The sequence below is a fragment of the Microcaecilia unicolor genome, chromosome 3, assembly GCF_901765095.1.
Source record: "Microcaecilia unicolor chromosome 3, aMicUni1.1, whole genome shotgun sequence".
NCBI lineage: Eukaryota > Metazoa > Chordata > Amphibia > Gymnophiona > Siphonopidae > Microcaecilia > Microcaecilia unicolor.
In genome coordinates this window covers 200,693,012-200,707,887 of record NC_044033.1, presented here as the reverse complement: position 1 = coordinate 200,707,887, position 14,876 = coordinate 200,693,012, and the positions used below count along the sequence as shown (strand labels likewise).

Genomic DNA, 14,876 nt, shown 5'->3' with positions numbered 1-14,876 from the left:
AAAAAAATGAGCCTTTAAAAGGGCATGAAAAGATGTATAGGAGGTTTCTAGTCATAAGAACATAAGCGTTGCCATACTGGGACAGACCAAAGGTCCATCAAGCCCAGCATCCTGTTTCCAACAGTGGCCAATCCAGGTCACAAGTACCTGGCAAGATCCCAAAAAAGTTCAATAGATTTTATGCTGCTTATTCTAGAAATAAGCAGTGGATTTTCCCAAGTCCATCTTAATAATGGCTCATGGACTTTTCTTTTAGGAAGTTATCCAAACCTTTTTAAAACCCCACTTAGCTAACTGCTTTTAACACATTCTCCAGCAGAGGAACTGTGGGAGCGAATTGCATAAAGCAGAAGAGAGAGAATAAAAAGTGCTGGACCTTGTAGATTCCCAGCAAGGTTTCGAAGGGTGTGGGAGAACTAATCTATTATCCTTTAAAGAGCAAAAGGTGTGTGAGGGGGTATATGGAATCTCCCTGGCTGCAAGATAAGCCAGGATTCTGCTATAGAAAACCTTGTGAGTTAGTGTAAGAAGTTTGAGCTTAATTGTGAAGTCGATCGGTAACAAGTGAAGCCGCTGAAAGAGTGCAGAGGCATGATCATAATGGCTAGCCCGACATAGAATGCGGGCTGCGGTGTTTTGAAAAGCCAACAGGCGTTTAAGATTATATTTGGAAATTGACGCATAGATGATGTTACAATAATCATAACTTGAATGAAGAAAAGCATGAAACAAAGAGCATCAAAACTAAGCAAATTATGGATCGATCTCAGTCTATGAAGGAAGAAAAATCCTGTTTTCACTGCTTGGGAGATCTGAGGAGAAAAAGATAATGATGAATTGTTAATCATTCCAAGATACCTGAAAGATGGAACAGGATAATGAATCTGTCAAACTGAAAAGGAGTAATATTTGGGGGGATAGTGAGCCAGAAATCCAACAGGCGACAGTTTTTTTTTTTTTTCCTGAATTCAAAACCAGCTGGTGCTCGCTTAATCATGGTGCCACCGATTGCAAACAATTCTGAGCAGGTTGTAAATTAATGGAATTCAGGCTGGTATAATGAATCAATTGAAAATCATCTGCATACAAGAAAGAGCTGATCCCCAAGGACTGGGTAAGTAGAGCCAATGTGCTAACAAATTAAAAAGCAGAGGAGAAAGTACTGGCACCTGGGGGACACCACATGTTAAAGAAAACGTTGTTGTTGATGGCCTCGAAGCATCCATTTTGATCTAGTTTTGGTACAGCCTCAAAGATTTGGTTACCTGTGTTTTTACATCATCTGGGAAAATAATTTTATTTATTTGAAAATATTTGTCTAATTCTAGGCAGAATACATGATAATGTACATAATTGAAATATAAAAACATTAAACATAAAAACAACATAAAATAACATTGCATATAAAACATAAAATCAAAACATCAGCACATATCCCGCTGTTAAAATATTACAGTAAAGCACACTTGTCCATCAGCAGAACTATAATTTATCACATCAAACAATTGTGTACCATCACTAATCATTATTAAAGTTCCATCATATCAAGCATAGCCTCCCATTAACATAGTCATTTCAAGCAAATAGTAACATATCCTTCATTACTATCCTGCATCAAAATTATAATGCATTAATATTTATTACATTTGTAACCCACATTTTCCCGCATAGCAGTATTGTATGCCTGCTAAAATCACCTTTAACATAGACATTAATGATTGTAAAGATCACGGAGGTTGATGAAGATGTAATGAAGAAGCAATAACAGGAGAGATCCTAGCACTCAATACTTTAAACACCAGCATTAATACTTTATATTGGATTCGATATTCTACCGGTAATCAATGAAGAGCTATAAGTGAAGGAGTAACATGATCAAACTTAGAAAGCCCTTTAATAACTCTTACAGCAGCATTCTATGTGGACTGAAGAGATTTTAAAAATCTTTTAAGAACCCCCATCAATAAACCATTACAGTAGTCAAAATGTGGGATAATACTTTGAACCGCCATTCAAAATAATTGGATTGCCGTTCAGACGTGGTTGTAGAGGAGAACTAACACTGTGTAGTGGATGAACAGGAAAGTAAGTGTCAGTTAAGTATTTGAAATGCGCCTTGATGCCAGCAACAATGGATGAATCTGTTGCAGATGGTAGAAGTCTGAGCGTCAGACAAGACGTGGTTCTCTGTCCCTGTCACCATCCCTGCGGTTAACCACGTGTGCCCTCATCCCCGTGTCATTTTCTACTCCATTGTATATGGATTTATCTGATGCATGTTCATTGTGGGTATCCTGAAAACCTAACTGGCTGGGTGTGTCCCGAGGACTGGGTTGAGAACCCTTGCTCTAGACCCTGACTCTAGTCAGTATGAAAAATGGCCCCTCGGCCGATGATGATACAGTCTGTTTTGGTCAAAAATGGGACTGGGATGTGCTCAGTCACCACTCTGTCTTAGGAATAAATCCTAGACCCATTCAATAAGAGACAATCATTACCCCTCCCCACCGCCAAAAAAAATCTGGCAGGGTCATGCAAAAAGCAGTGTTGCTTACCTGTATCAGGGGTTCTCCATGGACAGCAGGAAAATGCAGTCACATCATGCAGCTCCTCCGGATGGTGTATCTGTGAGCATCAGCACATGGGTAAGGCATGCCCCACCACCAGTCCATGATGTAGTTATGTTCTTCCTGGTGGGAAGGAAAGGTGTGGCTACATTCTCCTTGTATGGAGCAGGGGCGTAGCCAGACAACAGATTTTGGGTGGGCCTGGGCAAGAAGTGGATGGGCACCAAATGTTCTCCCTCCCCCCCCCCCCCCCCCACCACCACCACCACAAAAAAAATATCTCAGCTGGCGGGAAAACACTTCTTTCTACCTTGGTACTCTGCAGCAGGCTTACGCTGAAAACTGAGCATGTACAGGTGCCAGTATCATGGAGAGTAGTGTTTTCGTTACCATCAGGGGGAAGTGTTCAGCTGGCGGAGCTTGGGATCCCCACCAGCTATTGCTAAACATGTGCTACTGATGGGTGGCCCTGAGCCCTAAAATGAGTGGGCCCCGGCCCACCTGTGGCTACGCCACTGGTATGGAGCACCTTATTCCTTTTTGAGAGATGGGGTGAGTGTAGGATGAAGTGGCGTCACTTCAGAATTTGTTTTGTAATGAGGATTCTGCATTTGATTTTTTTCATAGAAAATGTAAGGTGCCATGTGGGAATTTCACAGACCCGCCAGTCTGAACTCGATCTGTGTTTACCCAGGGGTCCACGTGAACCAGTCTGCTACTGCTAGCGGAACTTTGTCACCTTTCCCCAGTATGGCTGTTCCCCACCCAGCTCACGTGCATAAAGGTGCTGGGGCCACCCCAATGATACCACAGTGTACAAGGTAAAGCTTGCCAGGTGGACTGGTTCCTGGAGGGAAACTTCCGGCTGGTCCAGTTCTAACTCCCACCCCGAAAGAGGGTGTTGGAAGACCAGAGCTGATCCAGTCTCCCTTCATGACCTGGGTTACTTGGCAGTTCTAAGTTACCTCTTATGATGGAACTGGACAGATTCCTTCCCATATGAACTCTAAGCTAGTAAATTCTGCATTGTGAGGTAACACCACTGAAGTTAGGATGTTCTTTTTCAAAAGAAAACACAGTTCTTGCACAGTTACATCACAGTTGACACCAGCATTCCCTGTGTGAGAGCTCCCAGTGCTGCTGGGGAGGCCTTTCCAGGCAGGTGGGTCAACCTGCCATTTGAAGACCCACAGGTTGACTCACGCTGGCCTGGGAAAGATGGCCACTGGCTTGGATGGATCTTTGGCACCTTCTCCTGGGAATAGCCCGGGCCAGAATCCAGCTCTGTCTCTCAGCATGGTCACTCTCCTGCCTCCTGCCACTGCTCTGGAGCCTCTCGCACAGAAGTCTGCAGCCAGAGATGGGAACCTGGACTCTCAGGACGTCTTGGAGGAGAAGCTGCTGCCTCTCACGGAGAAGCTGAAATATCTGTTGAAGAAGGCAGAGGATTTTCAGACATATCTGCTCTACAGGTGAGGAGATAGATGCCCGCCCTACAGTTTTATAGTTTGATTTTTCCATGCCAGCTTTTAGACTTCCTCCATGCTTGTGACATCCCTTCAGTGGTCTCGATGTTAAAAGTCCAAGACATGGGTGGTGTGGAAATGGGAGGGGGAGGGAGGGGGAAAATGTTGAAAAATTGGTACTGGCATGAGAAAGGACTGGTTAGATCCGTTTTTGTAACGTTTTTTACATTGCTTGTGTCCTGTTACTGTGCTTTATGTTAATAAACATGAGTTTAAAAAAAAAAAAAAAAAGTCCAAGACATATTCAAAACTGTGGGCCCAATATTCAGAAAATGCTGAGCTCCTAAGTAAGACAACTAAATTTGAGTTCTATTTTCAGCCAGACTTGGGAGCATAACTCTTCAGTTGAAAATTCATCTTAAGAGCTTAAAAGTTATGCTTATAAATGTAGCCTTGCCATTTGTTTGTCTAGATTTCTGAGCCCAGTGCTGAAAATAAGTGATAAGCCCCTAACTTATTTTCCTCGCCCTGTTACCACCCGCTTTTTATGCTTCTAAATTTAGGAGTGCAGTGAAATTTTGAGCAAAAACCTATGCACTTGGCCCTAGTAAATTCTCGATGAGGCCAATTTATGCTCGTAACTCTGATGTTCAGAACATACATACCATATTTGCGGAGACAAAAAAAGAGGACGCAAAAAATAAAATGCAGCCCCGACAAACAGTCACCTTAATCCCCCAAGAAAGCCAGATTCTATAAGCAGTGAAAATACTGGTAAAAGTAACAGAAATGCATGTTCTTCCATAGACTAAAAACAAAATTAGAAAAGATGTACATTTCCAAAAAAGCAAACATCCATGGACAGCATGTTCCCCTTTCCTTTCCTTCCCACCCATGAGCAGCATGTCCCCCTCTTTTCCATCCTCTTCTATTCCATGTGTTGCATTGCCCCCCTTTCCTTTCCTTTCCCTTCCCTCCCCTTCATGTATAGCATGTCCCCCTCCCCTCTCCTCTCTCTTTCCTCCCATCCACAAGCAGCTTGTCCCCTTCTCTCCCTCCCATCCATGAGTAGCTTGTCCCCTCCTGGGCCTGCCTTGCAGCCCTGGTGGTCTAGTGGCCTCTTTGGGACAGGAAAGAACCCCACTCTCTCCTGCCCGCTGCTGCCACTTCTTGAAAATGGCTGCCGAGACTTCAAGCTGTGGCCTCACAAGTCTCAACAGCCATTGTCAAGAAACAGTGCACTACAGTAGGCTCGGACAAAGGGGCTGGCTGGAAAAGACTGTCTGGACCCCCAACAGCCCCCTGAAAAGGAAGACATGTCCAGGGAAATCCAGACATATGGCAACCCTACCTATGCTATACTCCTAGTCTCCATCGGACCAGGACCCCTAACCAGCGCTGCCTTGTGCCAGGCAGGTTGTCTGATATTTGTGTTTAAATCCTACTACTACTACTACTTAACATTTCTAGAGCGCTACTAGGGTTACACAGCGCTGTACAAATTAACAAAGAAGGACGGTCCCTGCTCAAAGGAGCTTACAATCTAAAGAACGAAATGTCAACTTGGGGCAGTCTAGATTTCCTAAGTAGAGGTGTAGTGGTTAGGTGCCAAAGGCGACATTGAAGAGGTGGGCTTTGAGCAATGATTTGAAGATGGGCAGGGAGGGGGCCTGGCGTATGGGTTCAGGGAGTCCGTTCCATGCATGGGGTGAAGCGAGGCAGAAAGGGCGAAGCCTGGAGTTGGCGGTGGTGGAGAAGGGTACTGAAAGGAGGGATTTGTCCTGAGAGCGGAGGTTACGGGTAGGAACGTAAGGGGAGATGAGGATTGAAAGATAAGGAGGGGCTGCAGATCGAGTGCATTTGTAGGTTAGTAGCAGAAGCTTGAACTGAATGCGGTACCTGATTGGAAGCCAATGAAGTGACTTGAGGAGAGGGATGATATGAGTGTATCGGTCCAGGCGGAAGATAAGACGTGCAGCAGAGTTCTGAATGGACTGAAGGGGGGATAGATGGCTAAGTGGGAGACCAGTGAGGAGTAGGTTGCAGTAGTCAAGGCGAGAGGTAATGAGAGAGTGGATGAGAGTTCGGGTGGTGTGCTCAGAGAGAAAGGGCGAATTTTGCTAATGTTATAGAGGAAGAAGCGGCAGGTCTTGGCTATCTGCTGGATATGCGCAGAGAAGGAGAGGGAGGAGTCGAAGATGACACCGAGGTTGCGGGCAGATGAGACGGGGACGATGAGGGTGTTATCAACCGAGATAGAGAGTGGAGGGAGAGGAGAAGTGGGTTTGGGTGGGAAGACAAGACGTTCGGTCTTGGCCATGTTCAGTTTCAGGTGGCGGTTGGACATCCAGGCAGCAATGTCAGATAAGCAGGCCGATACTTTGGCCTGGGTATCCGCAGTGATGTCTGGTGTGGCGAGATGAAGCTGGGTGTCATCAGCATAAAGATGATATTGGAAACCATGAGATGAGATCAGGGAGCACAGGGAAGAGGTGTAGATTGAAAAAAGAAGGGGTCCAAGGACAGATCCCTGAGGGACTCCAACAGAGAGCGGAATAGGGGTGGAGGAAGAACCATGAGAGTGTACTCTGAAGCAGGGGCGTAGCCAGACTTGCGTGGGAGGGGGGGTCCACAGCTCGAGGGGAGGGGGCACATTTTAGCCCCCCCTGCCGCCGCCCCCCCTGCCGCCGCCCCCCTCCCGCCGCCATTGTCACCCCCCCCCCCCGTCTCTGCCGAACCCTCCCCCGCCGCCGCCTACCTTCCATTTTGCTGGCGGGGGACCCCACTCCCCGCCAGCCAACGTCCTCTCCCGTAGAACGCAGCGGCATTGTCTGGCAGAGAAAAGTCTTCTTCCTTGCATGCTGACGTCCTGCACGTACAATGTGCAGGACGTCAGCATGCAAGGAAGAAGACTTTTCTCTGCCAGTGCCACTGCGTTCTACGGGAGAGGACGTCAGCTGGCGGGGAGTGGGGTCCCCCGCCAGCAAAACGGAAGGTAGGCGGGGGCGGGTTCGCCGGGAGGGGGGTCCCCACTGAAATCTACGGGGGCCCAGGCCCCCTCAGGCCCCACGTAGCTACGCCACTGCTCTGAAGGTACGATGGGAGAGATAAGAGGAGAACCAGGAGAGGACAGAGCCCTGGAACCCAAAAGAGGACAGAGTGTCGAGAAGTACAATATTTCAAAGTTACTTTACCTGGGTTACAGCACTGACTGAGGCCATCCACAGATTTACAGATAGTGCCATTGAAAACTTATACAGAGCACCCTGGTACTGCCTTGGATAACCCGGTAGCCCAAGGAAGTGCCGAGATTCAGCCAGAGACTAGCAATAATATTCAGTGCCACTGTCCAGATACAGGCAGCAGTCCACAAGGATTATTCAGATATTGGTCGGCTGAATATCTAGGTATAACGAACACCACAGCTGATGTGTAAAAGAAACACCTATTGTGGAGTGTCAATATTGCCCCCAGGGCTGGTGTTAGACATGCTGGGGCCCAGGGCAGAAATTTGGAAGCATTTGCAACAGGATCTGGCTTCTTCAGCTTTGTACAGGCTCTGGGTCCCCCCGTGTCATGCAGGCCCAGGGCAGTTGCCCTGTTTGCATCCCCCTAACCCCAGCTCTGATTGTATCATTTAGCGCCAGGCTCACTTTCTGCCACCGGGTGATTGAGAGCTCTGTCCTAGAAAGTCTAAAAAGGATGTACAGTGCTCACATGAAGAAGAGACCTGTAGAGCATGAAAACTTATGGTCCTAATATGTTTGTTTGTTTTTTTCTCTCCAGCAGGGACAGGGTACGCAGAGAACAATTTGCCAAGGCGATGCCCACTTTCCTCTACACGTGCCAGCCCTTCCTCATGTATGTAGAGTCAGTATCACGGGACACGCTACCTGGAAGGAAGCCCATCCCGGAGAGTGTACAGAAACGGGTAATCCTAGTGGCTGCTTTCTAAGCCTCAGTTTTAACATTTCAAGTGGAGGGATGGGAAATGCTTCTCCCCTCCTCACCCTTCAATCCAAGGTTCACATGCCATGTGCTTTAGAAATAAGGATGGGACAGTCACAGGCAGGTTTAAATAAGACCTCACCACAAACTGTGTATTGGAGCAGTCATGATCATCTTAACAAGGTGAAAAAAAAATCCTTTTTGTCTTCAATGCAAAACTAGCAACTGAGAATATTAGTGTGTATATGTATCAAAGGAGCAGAGGCGTATCTGAGCAGAGGCGTAGGGGGGGCAGAGCCAGAATGAGGGGGCACATTATAGCCCCCCCCTGCCGTCGTCACCTACCTTTGCTGGCGGGGGACCCCAAACCCCGCCAGCCGAGGTTCACTTCCTCCTGCCGCTGCCTTTAAAAATATTCCTTCAGCTGGCGGGGGACCCCAACTCCCGCCAGCCGAGATCTTTGAAGTTCTTCTTCGTGGATGCAGCTTTGAACAGCACGAGGACGAAGAAGAACTTCAAAGACCTCGGCTCGGCTGGCGGGGGTTGGGGTCCCCCGCCAGCTGAAGGAATATTTTTAAAGGCAGCGGCAGGAGGAAGCGGACCTCGGCTGGTGGGGGTTGGGGTCCCCCGCCAGCAAAGGTTGGTGACGGCGGGGGAGGGTTGACGGCGGTAGGGGGGTCCAGGGTGAAATTTGCGGGGGCCCAGGCCCCTGTGGCCCCACGCAGAGACGCCCCTGCAAAGGAGTGCAGGAGGTAAAAATCTGATTTTAAAATGTATCCTGTCATATTTTGTACTGAGCTTGCAAATATGCATATAAAGGTAAAGATCTCAGGAGAGTGGACTCACGATGAGTATTATCAACAGGGGGTATGGGTGCATAGTCACTGAATCTACCAACTGGCAGAGGCAGGTCCATGAGGAGCCACAGGTGCTCTGCCTGCTCCAGAACACGTAGAGGGGTGAAAATGATGGCGCTTTCCTGTTCTCCCAGATTCATGCCTGCTTTTCTCTGCCACCCACCAGCTTCTGGAGATCTCCCAGCAGTTGGTGTCGAGACTGGAGCAGTTGGCGTTGATGTATGCCTCATTTGGATTCATCTCGCTGGAGGACACAGACCCTTGCAGGTAGGGGAAGGGGCAGCTCAACAGTGTCTGTCTACAGGGAGCAGTAGACCCCCCCCCCCTCCGACTTCAGTATCACCTCATCTCTGTCCCTCCCCCTCCCTCAGCACTGCCTGTTTCTTCTGTGGGAAGTTCTCGCTGGGCCTCTTCTGTCAGGTGTCTGTCTTCCGATATTCTATGGCGGCTCTGTATACAGCGACATGGACACCCCGGAATCTTTACAAGAAGATGCGATGGAACGTGGATGTTTCAGAAGAGACCCCAGGAACGAAGATACGAGAGCAGCGCACAGAATAGTGAGTTGGGGGAAAAGTGGATAGGAGGGGTGGTATAGATGTTTGGGCGGGACAGAGCCCATCAGCAGATGAGGTAGTATCACCAGGTGCTGGTATCATTAGACATGGTTTGCTCTGGCCCCAGAATTCCAAAATTTAGCAAGGGTGTGATTGGGAAAAGGATTAGTTGAATTGGGAGCCCTATATTAAAAAAAAGCATTATTAAGAGGGAGAATCCTTGCATCAGAGAGCTGTACAGAGGAGGAACAGTAGAGATGCCCCTGTGGAGTAGATTTATATCAGAGAGAGCCTTATAGAATAGGCAGTGAGGCTGATGAGAGACCGCATGCCAGTGATTTGGTTGCCTTTCCTACCTCTAGCTATTTTCTGTGTTATCGAGACACTGGCGAGGAGCTATCCAGGACTGGCCCAGCCTCCACCTCCACCAAAATCCAGAAGCTGTGGTCCATTGGCCGCTGGGTACCCCTGGCCCCTGGTCTGGAGTCTGGGGACCTCTTCTCCTGGTAAGATGCTGCCCGGCACTTTCTTAGCAGCTGTACGCGCTGGTGTTTTATTGACACCATGGAGGTCACTTGATAAGTGGGGGGCCTCCTTTTAGGTTCCCCGATGCTGTGCGGTGAGAATCTATTCTATAATATATAGTAACATAGTAGATGACGGCAGAAAAAGACCTGCAAGGTCCATCCAGTCTGCCCAAGAAATGTGCTACTTTTTTGTGTATACCTTACCTTGATTTGTACCTGTCTTTTTCAGGGCACAGACCGTATAAGTCTGCCCAGCACTATCCCTGCCTCCCAACCACCAGCCCCGCCTCCCACCACCGGTAATGGCATCGGCGCACCTAAAATCTAGGCGCCTGCTGTTATACCCAGCCTGTGTGCGGCAAGGGTGTGCGTAACTTAGGGTATTCTCTATCTTGCTTACATAAGTGGCAGCACTGTCCACTGCCTGCCCATGTGAACATCCCCTTTTTTACACACTACACCTGTAAAGTTAGGTGCCATGATAGAACATACTAAACATAATTGCCGTTACAGAATACTAGCGCAAATGTCTGTTTACACGCATGACTAGGTGCGAGCACTTGCACCAGCTCAATGGCAGGCGTGTCTGAATTCGCCTAACTGATGTCAGTGATGCACACAAGTGACGATATTCTAAAACCCACATGTGCTCTTCCTGGGCATGCCCCTGACCCAACCCCCTAGACATTGCATGCAACAGATTTTGCACATGCAACTTCTAGAATACCGATTAGGGCTGATGGAGGAGTAGCCTAGTGGTTAGTGCAGCGGACTTTGATCCTGGGGAACTGGGTTCGATTCACCCTGCAGCTCCTTGTGACTCTGGCCAAGTCACTTAACCCTCCATTGTCCCAGGCCCAAATAAGCACCGGTATATACTATGTAAACCGCTTAGAATGTAGTTGTCAAAACCACAGAAAGACAGTGTATCAAGTCCCATTTCCCTTTCCCTTAACACGTAATGCCGGCGCTAATGAGCACAGAATGCTCAAAGGGCTCTAGTGTAGGAGACAATGGGTGTACCAAAGATTAGCACAAATAACATGCAAATGTATTCAAATGGATGTTAATGAGGTCATTTCCTATTCCCTCCCATTGCTCGGAGAACAGCACACAAAACAAAACGCTCTTACTGCTGAAATTGCTATTAATTGGGTTTCTGCCAGGTACTTGTGATCTGGATTGGCCACTGTTGGAAGCAGGATACTGGGCTGGATGGACCAGTGGTCTGACCCAGTATAGCTATTTGTATGTTCTTATCATGCCAGCTCAGAGCAGGCGTTAGGCTGTTTGAAGAGAGGACTTCTCATGTTTCTTTTTTAAAAATCTGCTGGGTTTTGATTTCTTTTGGAAGCCTGTAAGCCCTGGTACTAAGAAATAAATGTGTGCGAGTCAGAGCAAATCCAAAAGTGAAAGCCCACATTGGCGCCTGTGTCCTGCATTTAAATATAAGCCTTTCAAGTGAAAAACATGGTAACGTGCAGGAAACGGACAACAATGTGTGCTTCACTTTCGGGTTTGCCTAGCGCAGGCGTAGAAGAGCTGAGCTTCCTACAAAACTCTTCTGCACATACACCAAGCGTATTCCCTCCCCCCCCCCCCCCCGTTTGCTATTGCTTTTAGAGCACACATTTTGTTTGAGCATTGGCGAGCTAGGTTTCTGCGCTGTTGGCTTTACCAGGGGAGTTCTGAGCATCGGCCTGCAGGGGTAGGTGTGTGCGCATCACTTACCACTAGCTAAGGCTATTTATGGCCTAATATTGTTTGCTAACATCAATTAGCGCATTATTAAATTAATTTACCTGTGCAACTAATTTACACGCCAAGTGAAATTTGGTTGGCGCTTGGTTACTTTGCTGCCACTTAGCCATGAAAGTGCTGGTATTCTGGACATTTACATGCATGAGTGGCATGTAAACACGGGTGCCCAGTTTTAGAATTGCCTTTAAAGTGTTACTTGAATATCTTAACACCCAGGAGCTCTAGAAGGAGGGCGCTCTTTGGAACCATGCAGGTAGTAAGATGAACACTAGCTATACATCTGAGACACATCCCACACGTGCACACACTGCAAATGGAAACTGACACGCAGATGTGCAAAGATCTGTGAAATGTTCTCGAAAGTTTGACATTTATATAGAACGCCCGCAACGGTGAGGGGGAAGGAGGAGTGTTACATCAGCGTATGATGATCTCTTGTCCCTTAGAGTCTGCAGCAGATATGGGTATCTCAGGTGACAGGTCAATATTGAGCCCATAGTGGTCAGCGTTCCTTTTTAAACACCAGCCAATGTGGGCATTTTATACCCAGATCCTGGCATCGAGTACCTGGTATAAACCAGCTACCGGAACAGGCAGGGGCGTAGCTAGGTGGGGCCACGGGGGCATGGTCCCCCACAGATTTAGTCCTGGCCCCCTCTACTTTTGACCACCACTTTCGACTGCCGCCGCTGCCGCCACAAGGTACCTTTGCTAGCGGGGGTCCTCAACCCCCGCCAGCCTTAGCTTTCTTCAGCGCCAGTCTCTGGCGCATTCACTGATCTATGCTGTGAGTCCTGACGTCCGACATCAGGACTCAGCACAAATCAGCGAATGCACCGGAGACCGGCGCTGAAGAACACTAAGGCCCCACCAGCAAAGGTACCTTGCGGCGGCAGGGGGAGGGTCGGCAACTGGGGGAGATGGACTAAAATGTGCCCCCACCACCACCTTGGGCTCTGGACCCCCTCCCGCTGAGGTCTGGCTACGCCCCTGGGGACAAGATAAAGTTAAGACAGCCTTTTTTGTAGCTGGATAGTTACCTGGGTAGTGGACTGAATTTCGCCACCAACCAGATATCTCCTGTCCCCCAGACAACACTGGCACTACCTGGATCATGTCATGGCAGACTGCCCGATTATTCAGCAGCACTATCTGGTTTAGCCCTAGTGACCTTGCCCACATTTTAGAGGTTCTGGGAAAACTGCAGTCTTTATGGTCTGCAACAACAAAAAAAGATAATGTGTGTCCAAAACCTCCCTGGTCCTTTCTACAGAGGTATCAAGGTCACTGCAAACATTGGTAGGAGAAACTGGAGTTGAACACTGTTCCCTTGGTTTCCAGCCTATTATCCTAACTGGTTAAAGTGAAAGACTAAGAGACCTTAACTAAAGGAGTGACCAGTGAAATAGCAAGGATTATGTTCTGAGAAGATTTCATGTTTCACGTTTTCCAGGTTACTGTTTCTAAGCTTGGCCATGAAGATTACAGGGAAAGGATTGTGCCAACAGCGGACCTGGAGCCAGCTCTGTGCTCTAAGCATTAGGATGCACAAAAGCTATTTTTGTCTCCTGAGGTTTAATTTTGTGTGTAAAATTTTTGGGAAGAGAGTTTAATTCTTCTATTTTTCTAATGGGTATTTTTATGTATTTGCTGATTGATGTTTTAATTTTCTGTTTTGTATATATTTTTTTCATTCCATCTTTGTTTTTCTTTACTGATGATGTGAACCATGTCAACTGTACGATGTTCAGGGAGTTGGTATAAACATTTATAAATAATAAATCTGTAAAGCTCTGTTACTTGTCTTCCATAATCTCCTCTCTCTCTCTCTTCCCCCCCCCCCCCCCTCCCTTTTGTGTTGCTCTTTTACCCCCTATTACCCTCTCAGGATCCTGTGTCCACAGCCCACAGGCGAGTACCATCGGCTACTAACTATTGGTTTTGAGGAGCCGTCGCTGACTCTGGCCACTGATCTCCTCGTGCAAATTCTCACCAACCACGGATTGGGCTCAGGGCCCCTTTGCCCCATGCCCTGAGAAGAGATAGGGTGTAGTCTACCAGCCAGCAGACCCAGACCAAGGGTTTGGTGGGGGGGAGGAGTCATTTTGGAACAACAGCATTTCCCAGGACCCAGTTGAGGTACTCATGGCTCCCCCTTTACACTCCACCCTCCAGTGCTTTTTGACTAGGTGGCCACAGAGTGGAATAAGAACCTCCCCTAACTCCTGAATACACACCAGCCAGCACTGGCCTTCTACAAACACCTTACTTCATCAAATAGATGCCCCTGACTGCCCCCCCCCCCCTGCTAAATTAGAACAATATTTAAATGCCTTTACTGTTTGCCACAGGACAGAGCTCTGTTGTCTGTCTTTCACTCTGCCTGGGACAGAGAGAGGAATGTCCTTTTAGCTCTGTCAAATTAAATCAGATGAACAAAATAAACACTTTTGAGATCTGGCTTCTATTGGGGGGGGGGGGGGGGGGGCGTGAGGGTGTTTGGAGTTTGCACTGCAGCTGCCTGTGCTGTACCTGTCCTAGAAGTGTGTGCAGTTGACCGTGTTTCTGCCTGTCCTGTGCTGGAGCATTGTGAATAATGCTTGTGCTGCAGCACTGTGTGTGAATACATAAAGTTTGTGCTGCTGCAGCTTGTGTTGTGCCTGTCCTGTGCTGGAGGGAGGTGTGTGTAGGGGGGGGGGAGGTAGCTGGCAGTGCTGCTAAGTCATACTGTGTGTATATGTGCATAAAGCTTGTGTTCTGGAGCTCTGTGTGTAGCTGGCAGTGCTGCTGCCTGTCCTGTGCTGGAGCAGTATGTTAGTGTGTGTTTATAATATGCTGCCAATTGCTTTACAGTCAGGGCTGCATATTCCTGCCTGAGCCCCGCAGAGAGAAACATGTTGAGAAGATTCAGGCCCTATCTAACTTTATTGGCATAACAACTGTACACATGTTGACAAAGTTGATTACACTAGTAAACACAGCTTCTGGTAGCCCTGGTTTAGGTGGGAGGAGTAAGAAGAGGAGGGGGAATCTTGGGAGGGAAGAAGGAACCCAGTACATGTGGGAGAGGAGGGGGAGCCCAGAGAGCAGCAGAGGCAGAAGGGGTGGGAACAATGAAAGGGGAGTGCACCGGGGATAGGTGGAAAGGAGTATGAGGGTCATTTTATAACACATTTTCCGTGAATAAAGCATG

The 14,876-nt window shown here is 47.9% G+C and overlaps 1 protein-coding gene across 1 annotated transcript; it reads left to right on the top strand.

Annotated features, from left to right (window-relative positions):
• The first annotated feature begins 3,096 nt into the window (after nt 1-3,096).
• On the top strand, nt 3,097-14,100 carry C3H19orf67 (chromosome 3 C19orf67 homolog). Its single transcript, XM_030195303.1, has 6 exons — nt 3,097-4,039; nt 7,820-7,964; nt 9,005-9,105; nt 9,210-9,398; nt 9,758-9,901; nt 13,572-14,100. Exons 1-6 carry the CDS (start codon nt 3,786-3,788, stop codon nt 13,717-13,719), a joined length of 981 nt encoding a protein of 326 aa, XP_030051163.1. The 5' UTR covers nt 3,097-3,785; the 3' UTR covers nt 13,720-14,100.
• The last annotated feature ends 776 nt before the right edge of the window (nt 14,101-14,876 follow it).